The sequence below is a fragment of the Ascochyta rabiei genome, chromosome 11 (assembly GCF_004011695.2).
Source record: "Ascochyta rabiei chromosome 11, complete sequence".
NCBI lineage: Eukaryota > Fungi > Ascomycota > Dothideomycetes > Pleosporales > Didymellaceae > Ascochyta > Ascochyta rabiei.
In genome coordinates this window covers 772038-792263 of record NC_082415.1, presented here as the reverse complement: position 1 = coordinate 792263, position 20226 = coordinate 772038, and the positions used below count along the sequence as shown (strand labels likewise).

Genomic DNA, 20226 nt, shown 5'->3' with positions numbered 1-20226 from the left:
TCAACACAGCAGTAGCTCTATACAGACCACGCATTTCATCATCATAGAAGAACAGTCCTGTGCAGACTGTGCACCTTTTCTTAACACCAGCACCAAACAAGGCGTTTTGAGACTAGATATAGCAGTGGTCCTATACTCCGTATAGACTGCGCATTTCATCTCAACACGCACATCCACCAACACCACGAGCACGATCAAGTACTGTAACTCCACGCATCCCACTCGTCCCGCCAAACCACCGGCTCCAACGCGCCCTCGACATCCAGCAGCTGCCCCGGCGCACACTCGGAGAAACTCACCGCGTGCTGGTGCTGCTCGTAAAACGCATCGAACCTGCTGTCCATGGCGTCCCGCAGCGTCTTCACGTCCCCGCACGGATGCAGCGTCTCCCACGGCCGCCTGCACACCCGCCCCTTGCAGCGCTTGAGCGTGAGCAGCAGGCCGTTGAGCCGGGCGGCTAGCGACCCCACGGCCCACGTGTTGACCGTTGCGTTGGTGCCGTGCAGGTTCGTGAGTTGGTAGGGGTCCGTCTGTGCGTGTGAGTTAGCATCGACATGGTTCTTTTCCTTTGGATGAACAGGGCGGACCGCCACGACAGGGACGCCGGTGTTGTCTCGTTCTGGTGAATGGGAATATTGACGACGTCGTTGTCTCGTTTTGGCAAATGGGAACATCGTCGTCGTCTCGTTTTGATGAATGGGAACACCGTCGTCTCGTTTTGGTAAATGGGAATAAAAACGACATACCGTCATATCATACAGCTCGTGCTCATTCGTGCACCACACGGCATACGCGAGATCGTAGTCCCCGCCCACCACCCTCACGTGCTTGTACGTGTTGTTCGGGAACTGCGAAGCCCCGAAGAAGGTATTCCCCTCGACGAGGTAATCGCCCCAGAACTCAATGTTGACGTGCTCGCTCTTCTCGCTCTTGGCCAGCAGCTCGCTCGTCACCGGTATGGGCTCGCCGTCAAAGTCGTCACGGAGCGGGATCCCCGCGAGCGAGAACAGAGTCGGCACCATGTCCGTGTGCGACGAGGGAATCCTCTGCACCGCGCCCTTGGGCACGCCCGGTCCGCGGATGAAAAAGGGAATGTTGACGTCTTCTTCGATGTTGCAGCTCTTGCCCGGCGGCAGGCGGTGCTGGCCCATGTGGAAGCCGTTGTCGGTGGTGTAGATCAGGTACGTGTTGTTGAGAACCGCAGGGCTGGCGGAAAGACGCTCGATGATCGAGTCGATCAGCTCGTCCACCGACTGCAGAGATTGCAGACGCTTGCGGTACCAGTCGTCGTTGTAGTCGATCTCGCTCTGGTTCAGCTGGCGCAGCGTCTTGAAGTACGACGCCGAGCCCGTCTGCGGCTGCTTGTTAGTCCACCGCCCACCCACATCAGTGGCACACATACCGTGTTTGGATTGAAGTTGGGCGTGCGCGGGATCGTCACGTTCGGGAACAGATGCTCGTGTCTCTTCGCTGGCACCGGCGGATTGAACTTGGCGGGTCGCGGGCTGGTGATTGTCTCCGAGTGCGGCGCAATAGGCGCGACGCCCAAGAAGAACGGCCGTTCAGAGTCCTTGATCGCATCGTCGAGAAACCCAACAGCAGCGGCTGCTACCAGATCTGTCGAGTACTCCCCCGGATAGTTCCTCGCCGGATCGTGGTTCCGCGACATGGTCGCATTATAAAACACATAAGTCCCCGGATCGATCAAGACTGCCTAGTCAGGAAGACGCAACTACAACGATGTGTGCGGCACTCACAGTCCGACCCATTCCAGCCGTTGATACGAGGATTATCGTACGTGGCGAGCGAGTGACCTGGTACCGTTTTAACAACATACACAGCCGAACACATCTCCACTCTACATCCTTACCATTCATCATCTTCCCCGTGTAATAAGTATTGTACCCAGCATCCTGCAACCACACCGGCAGGTAGTCGTCATTAAACCCCTCCTCGATGAACCTCGGATATCCCCCTGCCAAACGTCAGTTCTTAATTTCAGCCTCACATTTCCCCTCTCTTTCTTTTTCTCTTTCCCCTCTCTCTCTCTTTCTCTTTCTCGTTTCTTCCTCATTTCTTCCTCATTTCTTCCTCATTTCTTCTGCTGTCGGGGATTTCAAGTACCATAAGGAGCCGCCACATCGGTGACATTTGTATTATGCGCCGCCTTGCCCGTGAGCAGCGAGACGCGCGAGGGGCAACACAGCGCAACGGTGCAGAAATGCCGCTGGAACCACGTCTCCTCTTGCCTGAAGTGCTTCTGGACCGCGGGCTGGTAGTCGAGCGAGTCCAGATGCAGGTCCTGATCGTCTGTCATGATGAAGATGAAATTCGGTTTGCCGGCTGTGCTGGCGTTGGCGGCGGAGTGGACCAAGGCGGCTGTGCCCGCTGAGGCGAGGAGGAGCGCCTGGCTGGGTGTCATGTTGGAAGTGGTTGGGGGGTTCTTCTTGACTTGGCGTTAAGCTGGCTTCATGGTGTTTTTATATTTTGCATTTTCTTGCCATCTCTGCCGTTCTTGCTGGCTGCTCTGCGGGGACCCCGCTTTTTATTGCGCGACTGGGGATTTCTATGGCGTGCTTCCAACCACACAGGCAGTGGATCGTCAATGATGGAGCGAAAAAAATTGGGTTTTATGTGGCTTTGTGCGCTGTTCAGTCTGGGAGAGAAAGAGACTGACGCGAGTATAATCCACAAGCGTTAGGTCACTGGGTGCCAGAGGACGATACTCATCTGTGCTGTTCTACCATTTCCGTGCTATTTCCGAACAGTTCCTTGGCCGTTCAACCATTTCTGTGCTGTTTCCAAACAGCTCGTTGAAGACGTCCTGGGTAGCTCTACGAAAACACCGCTTCCGACATACGCTGCACGCAAGGTTTCTCTTGCGCTACAGGAAGTCTGGAACCTAGATGGCGATGATGCAGGAAAACGACCTGGGGCAGGAACGATCATACTGCTTGTCGGCAAGACTGAGAGCTAGTGCTCCGTTGTGTGTGCCCAGTTGCCATCATCGCAGGTGGAGTCACAACCTCGGCTCGGGCTGACTGTGTGATAAGGAGACGTTCGTAAAGCCTCATGTTAACCCTTGATCGCAATCGCAGTATTGCCGTTTGTCTCGGTGCTCTGGCCGAGGGCTAGGGTGACTCTGTCTATGCGTAGCACTGCACTGTGCTGGCTTTACGTACCAAACATGCATTAGACATCACCTGTGGATGTACACGAGCTATCTCATCTGAATGCCTTTAGCTGGACATGCCAAATCGAATTTGAGAGTTGCGTAGCTGTGCACACCGCTTCCCGCTTCCCGCATCGTCGAAATCTTGAGCTTTCCAGAGCATCCTGTCCCTAGGGCGTTCTATACAGGACGGGCCAGGAGACGTTGACCATGGAGCTGGATCGACGACACTTCATAATGTACCCACCAGCCAAAGCAGGGCGGAAATGGCGCGCTCTCCGGTATCTCTATCTCGCTGCAGCTGCGCGAAGCGTCATGCTGCATCGTACGATAATGTACGTATGTCGAACAGGCGAGAGCTCGTTGATGACCCATGGTGGATCAAGGTTGGGCAAGAAGCTGCCGGACACATGTCGACGCCGCGCCATGCTCGGGTCCTGGATACGTAGGTCTAATCATTAGGCGTTACGACGCTAGCGTTGGCGCGGCGTCGATGCCTTGGGCAAACATGCCTCCCACGAGGCGGATTTGGACTCTCCCATGGACATGCATCCAGTGTTTCGTATCTTGAAACGACTGATAGCACTGAGGCAAGTTTCGCTCCGAGATGTTGAAAGGCATGCCATGATGAGCGACGTGGAAATTGCCGTGCACCAGAAGCACTAGAAGGATCGGCGATGTCAGAGTTGCGTGGAAGGGGAACAACCGGAAGCGTGTTGAGGCTAGGAGCGTGCATCCGTCGATTTCGGACAGGTTCTTGGATGGTGGCTGACGCGGGTCCGGTGGCTTTGTTTCCCTTCTGGGCCTTGGCGGGCATCGGGCGAAGGCTCCTGCGATTGGTCGAAAGTCCGCGTGTCTGCAGGGCGGAGAATGTGGCTACAACGTGGACTGTGCTAGGACTTGTGAAAGTGTGGCTGCAACCGTAGCAAGCTCACAGATAGATGGCTAGCTAGAAAGCTCCCGTCAGTCAGGGGCTATTGTCGAGAGTGCGAGAGCGACCAAGCTCGGCAGTGCGTCGCAGCGGTCCGTCGGTGGTGTGCGTGTTGTCCATGACGCCGTGGAAGCGGACAGGATGATTTGAACGTACACAGTAGGGATTTTAGGCGAGATGGCGGCCGTCGTGGAGGGGGTGGAGGGGGTGGAGCGCCGGCGCGGACGGGAACCGCAGCTGGCGGAACTTGAGACGGATGCAGAGGGCCGTGCGCTGAGTCGCTAGTGCTTGCGGCACTTGCCGGTCTCAAGGTGCGACTAGGCGGGAAGCGCTCAAGCTTGCGAGAGGATATCGGAGACAACTCTCGCTGTGTAGGCCGAGAGCTGCTCAGAAACACAGGTCGTCCAGTAGCCCAGTGCGGCCGGCTTGCCTCGTGTGTGGGCGCAAACTCTAAGAACGCACCCTCAAGAGCGAACCCGGGTCCATTTCTCTACTTTGCAGCAGATCTAGTATCGGCGGAAGAGTCCCCGTTTGGCTACGAGGCCGCGCTCCTGCCCTGCCTCGCATGCCCAAAAGCAGCGCTTTGCACAAGGATGCAGAAACGAGGAACCCTTGATACTGTTCTTCTACAAGTTGCGGCAGCCGCCCTGGGAACAGCCTGGGAGCGCCTCTCTGTCAACCTCGGGTCTGCCACGCGTGGCTCACCGGTCCAGATCTCCACAGGCTTACACCTGTGGCTATACCTGCCACCAGCGCCCTCCAGCCCTCCAGTCACAACCACTACATCGAAGCGGCACAAAGGCGTGAAACTAGGACTTGGTTTCTGCCGATCGTTCACACGGCCGTACCCAGCCACCATTCAGGCTCCTGGTGCTCGGAACGATACAATGACATCACGTTTGCTGCACGTAATTCGCGTGATTCGCGTAATCCGTGTAGCGTACGTTGGGAGCAGCGTGAGCGTGAGCGTGAGCGTGAGCGTGAGCGTGAGCGTGAGGGTAAGCGTGAGCGTGAACGTGAGCGTGAACGTCAGCCTTCTGAACCTGGACAGGCGTCTTCGGTGATAAATAACCTCCAGTAAAGGGGACGCACTTGATTCAACCTATCGCGCCAAGGGTCGCATCGCAGAATCGTCATGGTACGTACGTACGCACGTAAGTAAGCGTCTGTGGTGGCAGAGAGTTTGGAATTTCGAAGCAAAAGGTGGCGGAGAGTCTTCATTGGCTGCTTATTTTGGGGCCGATCCTTCTCCATCAGACCACAACGACGCTGCAGCGCAAAACTGGGAAACACATGCCAGCGTTTGCGCTAGAACGCTGCCAGTTCAAAAGGAGCCCACCCTAAATCTGCCTGCCCATGCATTCCACCACGCCTACGGTAGGAAATCTCTTGTCCCGCTGCCCGTGTCGCATCTTCCTGCACACACCCCTGGCGTTTCTTGCTTCCTAGCCTGCTCTTTCTGTACAAGGGAGTCCATCTACAATCGAGTCTCCTGTCGCTCAAACAAATGTGCAAACGCTCGTGTCAAGACTAAAAGGATCGGCGCCGAGAAATGCAGTCGTAAATCGTCGTGAAAGTTCGTCAAATGCGCGTGCGTGCGTGCATGAGCCGTTCCTGTTCCTATGTGCTATGCCGCTCGAAAGGTTTGGCAACGCTTTCTGACTTAGCCTAGTCATTGGCGGACACCACCCTGCTAGAGCCATGTGTGTTGCGAGGAATGACCGCTCGCTGAATCTTCAAATGAAGCTACTGCACCGATGGAATGGCGCCGAGACCATCCAAGTGGCTGCTGCTATAGCCTGCGCTTCGCCGCCAGATGGTTGTGATAAGACGCGCCAAAATGTACAGGAAGTGCCTGCTGCTGCATCCGCCGTAGCTTCGTCGTCGTCGTAGGTAAAGAGTTGTTCTGCTTGGCGTGATCATTTGATCACCTTCAGCCGGCCCTACAAGCTTCCAGCGTCGTTGTATTGAGAAGGAACCTGCGTGCCTGGTACTGGGTGCGTCGCATACTCGCCCACAGACGCTGCGCTGGAGGGAGGCTGATAAGCAAGTCTGCTGTTCCTGGGGTATCGTTCAGTCTGCGTCCGTTTACGTCCAGATAGGTGTAGCCACGAACCCGCTGGTATATCCAGATATTCCATAATGATATGCATGTTCTGAAGGCGCCGCATATGGCGGTAGTATTACATTGGCGGGTGAGCCTAATGGAGATGCATAATTGCTGGACGCGTAGCTGCTAGGTGGGTAGCTACTCGTAGCGTAGCTGCTTGACCCATAGCCATCTGCCGATGTTCGTGGAACGTCGAGGAACGGGGAGCTCGGCGTAGAAGCCATCCCAGGCGGCAAGAGTCCCAAAGGCGATGGCGCAAAGACTGGGCTAAGGCTATGGGCTTGGCCGTAGCTGTATTGTGCAATCTGGTTCTCGAGGTCCAGGTTGACTGTTTCCAGGGCGTAGGATGAGTGTTGCGTCGGAGAGACGGCCGTCATGTGCTGCTGTGTCCATTCTCTTCTGGTTTTATAGGATGAGACCACGTCGATGGGGAATTGTACCAAGTAGGACATGGTCTGAATCCTTGAGTCGTACCTAGGATCCTGATACCCCTGTATAACGGTGACAATCTCCTCTAATGGGACAAGGGAAAGATGGGAGACGAAAACGGAAGCCACATCCGGAAACATGGGTTCCAATGCTAGCGCAGTTGCATAGAAATGAGCCAGAACGCACAGGACGTTGACGTCCCCGCGTTTCGCGGAAAGGAGGGATATGGGTACCCAGAAGAGCCATTTGCGAAGCGCGTAAAGCTGGTTGAACTGCTCCTCAGGCGCCTGCGCTTGGCTAGACGCTCGTAAACGATCGAGGTACCCTTTCAACTGATCAACCCATTTTGTTTCCTGGTCGTTGCGGCTGAGGTATGGTTGCATGCGTTGCAGTGAGTTGTGGATATCCGTGAGTGTGTTCAATTGCTGCGCGCGCGCTTCTTGGGACACCGGTGTGCTGACAGGGTTCATGAAGTGCCTGTTAGGCATTGGGCTGTGCTCTGCGATGTAGTCTGCGAACAGAGACTCGTGTCTCCAAGACTGCATGGATTGGATGACGGTCTTGGTACCCGTGACGAGTGAAGCCCAACCTCTCCAGTCAGTAGCTTGCCAAGCCAGTAAGAGAGACGAAGCCAGCACTGCGTCCGAGTTCAGCTTAGTGAAGCTCGAGATGCCGTCGTGCAAGCCCTTCAGCGCGATGCTTGCGTGGTGGAAAGCCAGATTTCGTGTTTCGGTACATTGTGAGATCCAGGCTAGATGGGAGGCGGAGAAAGCGAGGATGGAGTGCATGACGAAAGGATGAGAGGCCGCGATGCTCAAGAATCTGGAAGCTGTCAGCCACTCGAGTTGTTGGGGGCGGAGGATTTGTTGGCTGCTCACTTCGGCATCATGTCAGCCCACAGCGTCATTTTGGAGGTTCGATTCCTGAACATTTCGTTCGTAATGGAAGAGAGATGGTGGATCAAACGGAGGTCGGTTTTTGCATAGGCACGCCATTGGGGTTGTGGATAGATTCGAAGTTCGGGGAAGGGGAACTCTCCAGTCTGCCTCCACTGCTCGATGGTAGCCTCAATCTCTGGGGTCCAAAGAAGGTTGGGCTGCTGCAGGGCTTGTGGAGATTCGGGCATCATGGCAGTGGGGCTGTCCATGTAATCGCACCGAACTTGGTGCTTTGTGCAATTGCGACTGCGGAGAAGTCAGTGCTGCCAACACTTGAAGCCAGGATCAAGACGTACCATTGTGGGAAGGTTTCGTCACAGCGAATGTGTCTCCTTTTACAAGTCTTGCAGCCCTTTCGGGACTTTGTGTGACTGCGCCTCGAAGGGCCGCCGCCTGGACCAGCCATTGAGTGAAACGATGACTTGAAGCTTCTGAGCGAATGTGAGAATCGGACCGTGCAGTGTCCTCGAAGGGTTTTTGGTTTCGAGTGGTGTGTTCCGGGGTTGATAACGTTGTATTCAGTGTTTCCCTAGAATACTGGACGCGGTGGAAAGAGAGAGAGAGAGAGGGGGGGGGGTCAGTTGGTGGGGGGCTGAGTATATGCGGGTTGCCAACACTGGTAGGCGAGATGTTGAAGCGAGAGTAATGTGGTCGTAGACCGGTGACAGGAAGGTGTTTTGGACGCTGGAGGCCGGGCCGGTTTGGTGATATATACGACAGAGCGCAGATAGGAAGCTTAGACAAACCTAGGGCTGAGAAGTATTGACGCAGAGCTAGCGAGGCCCCGGCGGAGGTGCGACAGGATGAAGTGACAGCGGAAAAAGGTCAAGAGTATGCAACGTGCCCCCCTGCAAGGTGGCCGGGCCATACCGCGTTTGGACAAAGAGAACTTGGGCGGAAGCAGAAGCGCTAGAGCGGCTAGAGCTTGGTTGCAAGCTCGCAACAGAAGGCCCTGAGACGTCAAGACGGAGCCAACCACGGTTAGAGAGTGGTAGCGTCCACACAAATAGCAGTGACGCCACGAACGGCGGAAGGGGAACAGTGTGGCAGCCGGTAGAGACGGCGTGACGGGAGAGGCTAGTGAAGGGTGCGGGAGCTACAGCCAGCGAGCGAAGGACTGATTCACCGCTGGCTCTGGCTGTAGCTTCTGGCGCTTGCTCGGCGAGCATGGCACAGTGGCATAGTGACATGGTGGCATACACGGTAGTGGGCTAGCCGGGTAGTGTAGCTACTGTAACGCTTGAGCAGTATGCAGAGCCGTGGGCCCTTCCCTTTTGAGCAGCCGTGTGTACCTAGTAGGTGTGGCTGCTGCTCGCCCTGGGCAGCTATGAATGTATTCGAGGCATGGGACGTGAGCAAGCAAGCAGCAGGGCAAGCAGCAGGGCAAGCCCGGGCCGCGCAGTGAACGCCTCTGCCCGCCGCCGGCCGACTGCTGGGGGTGGCCCCTCTCTGACCGACCCCCCTGTCGTCTGTATGGAGACGGACGGTAGCTTGAAGGGCGTCATTATTGGGGCGTGCAGATGCCATGGTACACGGGCCAAAGCTGCACTCGCAGTGGGTGCGTCTGCCGAAGAGCAGCAAGTGCCCACCAGCAGCGTACAGAGCGGAGGCTCTGAATCGAGTGAGGCGAGTGAATGGCGCAAAAACGGAAACCACGGGCCATGCGGGGTGTGGTGCAGGCCATCGGCCCCAGAAGCGAGAGGGTGAGAGAGAGGGCCGAGTGATGGGCAAAGACAAGGACGAGCGGACCAGCTGCTGGCGGAGCGGGCGCCTGACGAGTGGCGACGCCAGGAGAGTCGCTCGCCATGGTGTTGCATGGAAGCCCAAGAGAGCTTCTGTGTACAGCGACAGCGGGCAACAGCGGGCAACAGCGACCAACAGCGGGCAACAGCGACCAACAGCAACCAACAGCGGGCAACAGCGACCAACAGCGACCAACAGCGAGCAATGCACTCTGCCTTCCGGGGTGGGCGAATCAGACGATGGGACCATGCAGCAGCGTGCATGGCGCTAAACCCAAAAGCGGCCCACGTTGGTGACAGGGACTGCCGGGGCCTCGAGGCTATTTTTGGCCCCTTGTGCGCCGTGCTTGCCCGCTTCCTCACAAAGTATAGTCAGTCACCAGCCAGAAGCCTCCGCCCCTCATTCACGCCATGTTTCCTGCAAGCAACGATGATGATGATGATGATGATGATGATGATGATGATGATGATGATGGTGATGATGATGCTACTGCTGCTGATCATGATATCCTGCATGGTCCGTCGTGACAATGCTACTCCAACCCACCGCCTTGCCGATCTGCCACCCTGCGCTGATAGCCTGAGATGGTCGATGCAGCCTGCCCGCCAGCCCATGCATCTCCAGGCTCCCAAATTGGCAGTACCAGAAGGATTCGCTAGACTAGGCACCCAGCTCATGGAGTACTCTATGCAAGTTGGTTACCCATCGCCCGTCGCCCGTCGCCTGTCGCCTGTCGCCTGTCGCCTGTCGTCTACCTCGCAGCCACAATTCGAGCCTAGGCGAGCCACTGCATTGGACCTGCACATGCCCGCAACGTGCCGTGCAACACGAAGCAGTAGATGCACGGGTTTGTGAGAGCGAATTAAGGCAGCTGAGCCATCTCCTGCTGCTGGTACAGGGCTGTTAGGCCATGAGACTGTTAGGGGAGCAGTGAGCAGCAGACACGAGGCGCGACGTGCCGCACTTGGAAACAGGGTGTTGACAGCCAATATTCAACGATGCCACAGAAAGACCGAGGTACGATGACCATGCTCTGCCATGTCATGGCAGGTGCGCGCGGGTAGGTGCAGGCGACAGAATATGTAGGCTAGTGACGAGTCAGGTGATGGCGCAACCTATTCTTAGGAATCAACTCTTTGAAGCTCGTTGACTGCATCAGCGCAAGTCAAGTCTGCCCTTGGATCCTGCTGACAGCTCGTCGTGGCAGGTATGACATGGCTGAGCCACAGCGCAACCAATGCATACACAGCTGCGCGTAAGCCGCCCAACACGGTCAGCAGCAGCCATCCATCCATCCATCCATCCATCCATCAGTCGCTCAGTCACTCAGTCACTCAGTCACTCAGTCCATCAGTCCATCAATCACTCAGTCACTCAGTCACTCAGTCCATCAGTCCATCAATCACTCAGTCACTCAGCCACTCAGTCCATCAGTCCATCAATCAATCAATCCATCTCCAGATATTGCCCAATCCACCAGCGCCCAGTTCTAAATAAGTGCAACCCTGCTCTATCGACGGCGCGGCCAACTGCACCTTTCAGAACAGTGCCAGGCTACACAAAACATGTCCTCCCACGATTCATCCATTGACCACACCGCGCGTCTTTCGCCTTTGCGCGCGTGCAGTCAGTGTATTTCCTCCCGTCTCCGTCCCTTCCTACCGTGAAACATAACCCCCGGGTGTCGAGTCGAATATAGTAATGCTTTACCTGCGACTACTTGATAGCTGCTCCGATTCTCCACTGCGCGCACTGCCATCAACATGAAAAATTCGAGGCGCGCTAATAGTCAACTTCGGCCATCCCGCACCACTGCACGCGCATCCTTGGCCGGCCTACCTGGACAGAACCCCAGATGTAGAGCGAGCCGACTGACCGTGAGTGGTCGTCTGTCACGGTGAACGCCATAGCGGCTGTATATTTATAGCCGCTTGTTCCATGTTCCTCGCGTGGACTGGAGCATGGATCTTCCTCCCTTCCTTGCTTCCATCCTCACGATCCATATCGGGATGGTTGCACTGGAGCTTGCTCAGTCAGCAAAAGGGAAGACGCATACCTGCATCCGCATGCAGTGTCGAGCAGCCCTCTTGCCTACTGTACCGGTACATGCGCACAATCATTACCTGCATGGCTCGCGTGCTGCCGAGCATGGATGATCCCTTGCAACCAGTCATGGGCCGCATGAGCCGCAGGACAACCACCGACTCGCGCATACAAAGGGCCTCCGGTGAGATTTCACCGAGGCTTCTTGAATCTCGCAGAGTACTATGTAGATGATGCATGAAGAGGTCATGCGAGCGGACTGGAAACACACTAAGCCACGAGACGAGCAAACTCCAATTCGAAAATCATCACACCGCCATCCAACTGCCTCCATTTTTCCAGTCGTCCTAGTCAAGCAAAGAGCCGGCTTTGCCACTTCGACCACTTTTGCTGTAACAGCCTCGGCTTATCCTAGCATAACATTGCCCCCCCAGCGCCTCACCGAGATTTGCAGGACAGCCAAACCAGACGAACACCAGGAGAAAAAAACATCCCCACCAACCCTCCCCAAATTGCGAAAATCAAGCTGCAGACCCCTCCCATGCCCGCACGAAAAGCACCAATCTGCAGGAAACTCGCAACCGTCGCACGACTCGCCCTCGCACCGCAAGAGATCAGCGCCACAGTTTGCTGATCCCACATTCCACCGCGCTGATCACCATTGGACAAAAACAACCCCAACGCTCAGTCGGGGGGGAGCGAAAGCCAGCGACCAATAGAGAACCCGCGCACTAGAAAAGAAAAAGAAAAAAAAATACCACAGAGACGCCCAGCACCGTCGAATCCATGTCCAAACGCTCCAGAGGCGAACAAAGGAGCCGCGTGCGTGCGTGCATGCATCCATCAAAACAATGCCTCCTTGCCTACTAGTTAGTACAACGTCTCCGGCTCTTTCGCCACGTACGAACCCTCGGACCCGGCTCGGCTGTCCCCGTACAACAAACAAACAAAACAGGGGTAGGTAGGTATAGTGCGGTGCGGTGCCGCCGGCGTGCACAGACTCTCCAGGGACGTGCTAACGTATCGGCGCTTGCCTGCCGCCGGTTCAACCGCCGTCTCGGGACCCGCGCAAACCGCGCCGAGCGCACGCCGTTGCCGTTCGGTCCCGTTTGGGTGCCCCCCTCCCCCCATCAGATCGGATCGGTCGAGCCAGGACGACGGACAGATGGCGTCTGTAGGTGTTCGGCGTCCCGCGTCGCCATGTGTTGACTTGTGCAAATACTCGAGTGACTGGGAGGAAGTGTGGGCTAGCTGTGCGTGCATTTCTAAACTCACAGCGGGGATGCAGAGACTGGCCAATCGTGTGTGATCATCTCCGCTCGCGATGCGGAAGCGTGCAAAATTCACTTCTATCTACTGCTATACTATGGACTATGGACTGTAGACTACGGATGGTGGTGATGGTGATGGTGACGGTGGTGTGCTGCAACCAGCAGGCTGAATGAACGCCGGTGAATGATGCGCTGCTGCACGTAAGCCACCTCCACGAGCATGAAAACATGGCCCCATTCCAAGTGGTTGAGAGGCCCGCCTAGGTAGCAGAAAGTCGCTGGAAAATGTCTATAGATGCCGGAACCTCCCTTGTCGTTCGTAAATGCTCATTGCTCGTTTCCTTCTGCACGCAGTACATGCCCCCCCCCCCCCCCCATTTTGTCCCGCTTTTGATATCCTCCTCTTCCTCTAACTTTTCATCATCAATCCAACGTTGGCCCACGTATGAAGGGATAGAAAGCTACCTCTGCTAAGTCAAGGAACGGGGATAGACCCGCCATATTGTCCAGCCTTGAATAGTGGCTTCTAAACAGCGTACAGCTCGCGGAAAGTGGCTTGTTGATCGCCGGGCAGGCCACCGAGGAAGCTGTCAAAGTCCGGAATCATGCTCTTGTACTGCTGGATGATCTGTAGGTGGTGTCAGTGTGGTGTCAATACTAGTGTAATCAAGTCTACTAACCTGCTTGAACGTCTCGCGACATTGCTGACCAGATGGTCCGGTGACGAAGTTTCGGTCGGCAGACGCCATCAAACTGAAGAACTCGAGAAGGGACTGTTCCATGGCGCCAGGGTTTGCCAGAACAATCTGCATGAAGCCAGTGAGGGCATGGCCCTTCTCGTCGTTCCATGTCACCTTGCTAATTGCGCGGAGGAAGGCGGGCGCGATTTGAGCAAGATGTACAGAGAGGTACTGGGCAGAACCTATACCGAGCCGGCCAAGGGCGATAGCAGCATTCTCGTTCAGCGACTCCGGCACCTTGCGGTCGAAAAGTATTGTGCCGATCTTTTGAAGCAATCTGTCCGCATACGGTTGCATCCCTTCCTTTTGCTGCATAGCAATCTCCCCTACTGACCAGCAAGCGTTGTTGATGACCGAGTATCCAGACTCGTCGTGGCCAATATGAGCCGGGGAGGCCTCGAGCTGAACAATAAGAATCTCCAGGATAGCAGGTAGGCAAGGTTGCAGTTGCTCGAAAACACAAATGGCACAATCACCAAGCAAAGCGTATGCTGATTGTCGTACATCGTTGTTGGAGTCGCTCATGCAAATGGCCAGTAGCTGGAAGAAATTGGGGGTTCCAGCGACCAATTGAGCACTATCCTGTGCAGGCAAAGCCTGGATCATGGCGCTCAGGAGATCGACCGCGGTAATGAGGAAGTCCTTGTCAGGCACTTCGAGATTCGGGTTTTCTGTCGCCATTTGGCTTTCCTGGAGATTTCGATGAATGATGCTGACGCATCGAGCGAAAATGCCGCTTGCGTACTGAGAAAATTTGCGATCAAGCGCAGTCGCAACGTAAGACAGGCATTCGAGCAAAGGTATTACCTCCCTGGAGTGATCGGAGACCTTGCTCCAGCGCTGCAAGAGTGCCGGCATGAGCACGACGACAAGGTCGTCCTGCGCCAGCGCCGGTCCAACGTGCTCTGCAAGTGTTTGTACACAATCATACAGGATGTACATGTTCTTGTCCTTGTACATCGCAAAGCATTGGATGAACTGACGAACAATGACTGGACAGTAGTCAGCGAGCTGGGTGTTCGCCTTCTCCTCGAGGTGTGCGAAAGCTGATGCTGCAGCTTCTTGCACGCCCTTGTTACTGTCGAGCATCTTCTTCAGAATACCATCCATGATGGGCTCGAAGTACTGTTGCTTTCCAGCCTGATCCAAGCGTGCTGCCCATCCAGAGTACCGTCCGAGGGTCCAGCATGTGATCTTTCGAACGACAGGCTTCGGGTCTTGCAAAAGCGTGATGAGATAAGGAGTGAGCATGGGAAGGTGGGGCTGCACGACATGCATGCAGCCGTCGGCGATGGCACCGAGAGCAAGGACAGCTGACTCCCTGTTGGGCCATTCGGCGTGGTTGAGGTTGCTTGTGAGATAGGGAAGCGTCGCCTCGAAGACAGCCTCATGGAAGACTCCTGCCAGTACGTCCAGTGCCGCGGCCGAGCACTTCCGTAGGTTCCATGCGTCTTCTGGGTCGCCAAATGAATCGTCATCGTCAAAGTCTTCTATCTCGCCGTCACTGAGATCATCATCCGTGAAGGCAGCAGTTGCGCCGTTGGTGAGAACGGTCTCACCGTTGGCGTTGGTTGTCATCCGGCCTGATTTACTTGAAGCAAAGTTCGGGCGAATGTCCTGCTCTCGATCGTCGACGTCGTAGTCCTCCTCTTCACCCTCGAGTCGCAAGACATCATCTTCACTGTAGACCATACTCTCCAGAAGCACGGGTACGATCTTCGCCAGGTAGGGGCCCAAATGATCGCGCATCCTTTCGTCTTCCGCAACGCAAAGCCAGAACTCAGCGGCATCTAAAGCCAGCTCCTCGTCGTCCTTACTGCGCTGTTGTGATACCATGTAGTCAACCAGGCCTTCCATGTGCGGCACCATTTTTTCTGGCGCAATGTCTGCGACATGCACAAACGCTCGACAGACTTGTTTTCTAACATCCTCGCTTGAATCACTTGCAATGGAGAACAGCTGTTGCATTAGCGTGTCAATGTTGGACAACACGACTTGCAGTTTGTCGGGGATGAAGATGTTGATCGCGGCTATCGCATCAGCGCGTACTCGAGGAATTGGGCTCGTAGTAAGCTCCAAGAGCTTCGGGAATACGAAGCTCAACGGTCGCTGGCCCTGGTATTCTTTATCCAGAGCTTTCCTGTGGTCTTCGCATATCTTTAACAACGCGCTCATGCCACCTTCTTGCGCCTGGACGGAGACGTTGCCGCTCGTGTTGCTGACGATGTTGACGAGATCTGAGAGGATCTGAGGCCAGCCCATAATGCCTCCCTGGCGCACGACCTCGGTGATGACGTTGCCGGCGTACAGACGCATCTGTTTGTTCGAGTCTTGCAGGCCAACCATGATGATGTTCTTGATATAACTTTTTGTGGCTTCGTCCATGGTCTTCAAGGACCCCTTCACGTCGTTCTTCAGCATGATGGCTGCTGCAGCGCGCGCCTGGAAATATATGCTGCCGTCCATATCGACACCTGAAGGAGGGTGGCTACTCGAGAAGAGGTATGCTAGGTATTTGTCGAAATCAGGCGAAGCCCTGGCTGTCTTGAGCATCTGTGTCGCCCCAAATGTCAGCGCAACCGCTCAACAACTCGATACAGAAGGAGAACTGGGGTTGACCTACGATTTCGGCGTTCTTCCGTGCATTCTCATTGCTTCCAAGCGAGTCCTTGAGGCACTGCGCCAGCTGCCTCAACGTCTGTTCCTCGGGTTGCCACGACATGGCGAAAAGCAGATTACTGTGTGGTGCGGGGAAGGGTCGAGGTTTGTTGGGCTGCGCAACTATGGCACGCCTCCTGAGAGGAGGAAGGGGACAACTCTTGGGCGAGGGGAGATGAAGATGTGGGTGATGGTAGTGGCGCCTCAAGCTGGTTCTGTTGGTGCAACCGTGGTTAGCCTTGCCATGCGCACGAGGGAAGCAGCACAAAGAGTGAGTGGACGATCGAACAGCAGACGTACCAGCTCCTAGTGTCGATGCGTTTTACAAGGCTACAATCATTTTGAAGTCATACGATGGTCGAGTTGTCTAGGAAATTCGGCGTGCGTTGTGGTTGCGAGTTTGCGTAGAGTGACGCGGGGGACGGTAGAGTAGGTGCAGCTTTGGAGGGGTACGAAGGAGACACGGCCCTGGGGCTGTTGTGCGGCGCGGAGGCGCAACGGTAGAAATCGAGGCTGCGGTGCGACAAAGGTGCAAGCAAGTGAGAACAGAGCGCAGACGGACGATATCTGAGGCGAAGACGTGTGGCTTCCTCGAGCTGTATGCACTGCAGATAGGCGTAGAATTGTGAAGTGCGCTAATCAGGCCCACCTCCCTGATCGGATTGGTCGAGTGAACTGCGACCATGTGCTGCTACTCATTGTTTCTACGAAGCACTCACTGCCTGGACTTTGACAAGCACAGCAAGCCTCGGGCGTCTCTCGAGATGCACGCACTGCCATGTTGCGCAGTGTAGGGCTCACCGAGCAGCCATGACACATCTGACGTGTAGCGGACTGGCTCCTTGTACGTTGCACTGCGTCTGCATTGTCCCTCCGACTTTGGTCGAATGTTTGACTTGGGGGGGGGGGACCATTTCCATTCAACAGCTGTTCTGACACTCCTCCTTCGATCTAATGTTTGACTTGGGGGGGACCGTTTCCATTCAACAGCTGTTCTGACACTCCTCCTTCGATCGAATGTTTGACTTGGGGTGGACCATTTCCATTCAACAGCTGTTCTGGCACTCGTCGCAGAAGAAAAAGGTAGTTGCTATGGCCGTCTGACTGATCTACCAGGCACTCATGCTGGCGACCGACATAAACAGTGCAAGACTGTACGTCGTTTGTGTTTAGCACTGTGCAGGACAGCTTATATACTGTTGCTGTCCATACCTGGCCAAGGAGCTGTTGCTCGATGGTCTTCGATAACGACCCCGGAAGTGTGCCAGTGACGTGCGCCTGCTCTGAGGTACCGCCAGTCGTAACAGCACGCGCAAGCATGTCCAGGTATCTATCCGCGCAGCTGTGCACGGGCATGTCTGCAATACCCACTATTTAGCTCTGTAACGGCAGTCTGACAGACCGACTATTCATAGGAAGCGCCCCTTCGGCGGCTCTGCGAAACGGTGTTTCAGATTTCATGGCAACTGTAAGACAACTGGACAACTGGATGCCTTCAAAGCACGAGGCCGAGCCGCTCCCACGCGTGTGCGCGTCTGCAGTTGGAGGACAGAGGACAGCACGTGGCACAAGTGCAATTTCACGCTGCAAGGTGCGTTGCGCGATCCAAAGCAAGGCGTACCATAGGTACCAAGTCGTGTCTGCGTTATCTTTCAAGACGCGTTGCAGTCGCAGTAGCTCATGGCTGGGTAGGCCTGGATCGTAACGTTATAGTTGCATGCGAAACCGCCGCTTCCGGCCCAAGCCTCGTGTGGCCCGGATACGTAGGTACACCTGTTGGCCGACGGCTCGCACGCTGAGGCCGTTCCTTGACTCCCGTGCACTCTCGCCCACTGTCCTGTACAGTGCACCGCTTCAGTTTGCTGATCGACGGCGGCTCGAGATTCGGGATTTTCGGCAGTGTTGCGGATCTTTCAGGCGTAGTGCCGGGACAGAAGTTGGAGGTGGCAAGCCAAGCAAGCAGAGCTGTCAGGCACCTCCACTCTCACGTAGTGGCCATTCACGACCACGACCACGACACGCAACACACAGCACCACCAGCTCCCCCGTCCCCTCCTGCCCCGCCGTCGCGCTCCCTCCGCCTTCGCCTGCGAGTGCAGCCAGTCCATCGCCGCCCACATCGCCATCCCGTCCCATCTGATCTCGTCGCCGGCGACTCCCGCGGACCTCCGTTGCGTCACACCAACCCAAGCATAGATCCCCGCTGCTGGGTCGACGCATCCACGCCGAGCGCGCTCCTTCACCGCACCCGTCGCACCCGTCGCACCACGAGCGCCGCTGCGCCTGCTGGCAGTGCCTTTTGCCCCGTCGCCCTCCTCAGCTGTTGAACAGCACCGGCTGCAGACCCCCCGCACGCCACCATGTTGCCGCAGGAACCGCTGCAGGTCGTCCTGCCGCCGACGACACTATCCAAGTCGTACCTTCCCGTCGACCACGCGCCCTCTGCAACGCCCACCGTGCTCGCCGACGCCGCACGTGCCCTTCACTCGTCCTCCAGAGACGCCTTACGGAATGCGCGCTACCATGACAACAGCGGCCTGGGGTCGACTGCGAAAGGCATCATGATTGGCGTCTTCTCGGTCCTCGGCGCTGCAGGCTTCTGTTTCCTTGTCTTTGCCATTGTCTACTACTTCCGCTACACGCAACAGGGTCGCATCTTCCTCGACCGCATCGCACGGCCGGGCGAGTACGACGATGAGCAGCAGTTCGCCAAGGAGGAGGCCGAGGCGCTGGAGGACATGGACGATCTGCAGGCGGCAGAGTACCTGCGCGCAAAAGGTAAGCGTGCCTTGGTTGGACGCGTGACAAGAGCCCCTTTCTAACCCCTTCCAGCTTTCGTACAGGTCAACCCGCCCGAGTCTGTGCAAACCGACATATCCCTCTCGCAGTTCCTCGCCATCCAAGAGAAAGGCGTCTCTGCGTGGGAGTTTGAACCAGAGCTGGAGATTGCCAATTGCTTCGTTGAAGGCCGAACTGAGATTGAGTTCTTCGACTCGGAGTGCAGCGTCCAAAGCAACCTACCGATACCGAAGCAGAACGAAGTTTACTACTGGGAGGCTAAGATCTACGAGAAGCCAGAGAACACAAGCATTGCGATTGGCGTCACAACCAAGCCGTATCCGCTGTTCAGATTACCAGGTATGTCTGGCAACTGCTCGTGTTGGTCATCTCACATACTGACCAACGTCCAGGCTACCACAAGTCCTCCATCTCGTACGGATCCAACGGCAACCGACGCTACAACCAGCCTTTCACACCCTCCGCTTACGGGCCAGCCTACGTCCAGGGCGATGTTATCGGAGTTGGCTACAGGCCTCGCACCGGGACCGTCTTCTTTACTCGCAACGGCAAGAAGCTCGATGATGTTGCACACGGTCTTAAGACGCAGAACTTCTTCCCTACAGTCGGCGCTCAAGGACCTTGCCAGGTACACGTCAACTTCGGACAGATGGGCTTTGTCTTCATCGAGGCCAACGTAAAGAAATGGGGCCTTGCCCCACAGACTGGCAGCTTGGCACCGCCACCACCATACGGCAGCGAACAGGGATCGATTCTCCTGGATTCTGGTCGTGACGGCATCAGGGAAGGCATGGCTGGCAACTACATTTCCGCGGGTTATGGACATGCACGATCTAGTAGCCAGCAAGTGCGTCTTGGACGTAATCAACCCACAAGCCCTGGTCCTCAACGCAGCCCCACTGACATCTCCCTGGCAGCATTCAGCTTGGTGGACTCGAACGAAGACATTGGCGAAGGAACAAGTGCAGAGGCCAGCAATGTGCACGATGTAGCTCATGAGACCGCTCGTGGACTCGGATTCCTACAACCCGGGGAATTCCCACCAGAATACACCAGTCCTCTTGGGTCGCCCAACCTCGAGGCTGGCCGCCGCATGCGCGACTACTGGGAAGAACGCGAGCAAGCACCGCTCTTGCAAAACCAGCAGGAGGAGCCAGGGTCAGCGCGGCCTCTACCCAGCTACGACGCCGCTGTCGCTGCTGCACCACATATTCGACCGCCCACAATCAGGGTGCGAAGCTCCACGCAGACGTCTCGAACGCCCCGCGGAGGGCCACGATGAGCATCATCATCATTGTATTTCCCAACCATATTGTTTCCTGTTTTCATGGATCTAACTATACCCCATCTCTTAGCATATCGCCTCTCAACTGGGTATGAGAGACAACGCAA

At 56.0% G+C, this 20226-nt stretch overlaps 4 protein-coding genes across 5 annotated transcripts, besides 13 other annotated features; 1 reads left to right on the top strand and 3 right to left on the bottom strand.

Annotated features, from left to right (window-relative positions):
- Window positions 1–194: 194 nt before the first annotated feature.
- Window positions 195–2422, bottom strand: EKO05_0006831 (uncharacterized protein; the record flags this gene model as incomplete). Its single annotated transcript, XM_038940866.1, has 6 exons — window positions 195–530; window positions 747–1352; window positions 1403–1710; window positions 1758–1814; window positions 1871–1975; window positions 2125–2422. 6 exons carry the CDS (start codon window positions 2420–2422, stop codon window positions 195–197), a joined length of 1710 nt encoding a protein of 569 aa, XP_038797361.1.
- Window positions 2423–5056: 2634 nt separating this feature from the next.
- Window positions 5057–5129: a tandem repeat.
- Window positions 5130–5241: 112 nt separating this feature from the next.
- Window positions 5242–5264: a tandem repeat.
- Window positions 5265–6046: 782 nt separating this feature from the next.
- On the bottom strand, window positions 6047–7986 carry EKO05_0006830 (uncharacterized protein; the record flags this gene model as incomplete). The annotated part of the gene is made up of 4 exons (XM_038940857.2): window positions 6047–6164; window positions 6220–7464; window positions 7521–7826; window positions 7877–7986. 4 exons carry the CDS (start codon window positions 7984–7986, stop codon window positions 6047–6049), a joined length of 1779 nt encoding a protein of 592 aa, XP_038797360.2.
- Window positions 7987–8129: 143 nt separating this feature from the next.
- Window positions 8130–8148: a tandem repeat.
- Window positions 8149–8708: 560 nt separating this feature from the next.
- Window positions 8709–8743: a tandem repeat.
- Window positions 8744–8934: 191 nt separating this feature from the next.
- Window positions 8935–8969: a tandem repeat.
- Window positions 8970–9435: 466 nt separating this feature from the next.
- Window positions 9436–9524: a tandem repeat.
- Window positions 9525–9751: 227 nt separating this feature from the next.
- Window positions 9752–9809: a tandem repeat.
- A 219-nt stretch (window positions 9810–10028) lies between these two features.
- Window positions 10029–10073: a tandem repeat.
- Window positions 10074–10603: 530 nt separating this feature from the next.
- Window positions 10604–10629: a tandem repeat.
- Window positions 10630–10779: a tandem repeat.
- Window positions 10780–11290: 511 nt separating this feature from the next.
- Window positions 11291–11316: a tandem repeat.
- Window positions 11317–12758: 1442 nt separating this feature from the next.
- Window positions 12759–12787: a tandem repeat.
- Window positions 12788–13163: 376 nt separating this feature from the next.
- EKO05_0006829 (uncharacterized protein) lies at window positions 13164–16099 on the bottom strand (the record flags this gene model as incomplete). Its single annotated transcript, XM_038940721.1, has 3 exons — window positions 13164–13265; window positions 13318–15930; window positions 16001–16099. The coding sequence occupies 3 exons, from the start codon at window positions 16097–16099 to the stop codon at window positions 13164–13166; spliced, it is 2814 nt and encodes a 937-aa protein (XP_038797359.1).
- Window positions 16100–18035: 1936 nt separating this feature from the next.
- Window positions 18036–18082: a tandem repeat.
- A 313-nt stretch (window positions 18083–18395) lies between these two features.
- Window positions 18396–20116, top strand: EKO05_0006828 (Protein ssh4; the record flags this gene model as incomplete). 2 transcript variants are annotated; one of them, XM_059636897.1, is made up of 4 exons in its annotated part: window positions 18396–18813; window positions 18868–19173; window positions 19227–19694; window positions 19752–20116. In XM_059636897.1, 4 exons carry the CDS (start codon window positions 18396–18398, stop codon window positions 20114–20116), a joined length of 1557 nt encoding a protein of 518 aa, XP_059492880.1. The 2 variants fall into 2 exon arrangements, with proteins under 2 accessions (XP_059492880.1, XP_038797358.1); XM_038940882.1 differs by having other exon boundaries at window positions 19227–20116.
- Window positions 20117–20226: the final 110 nt, after the last annotated feature.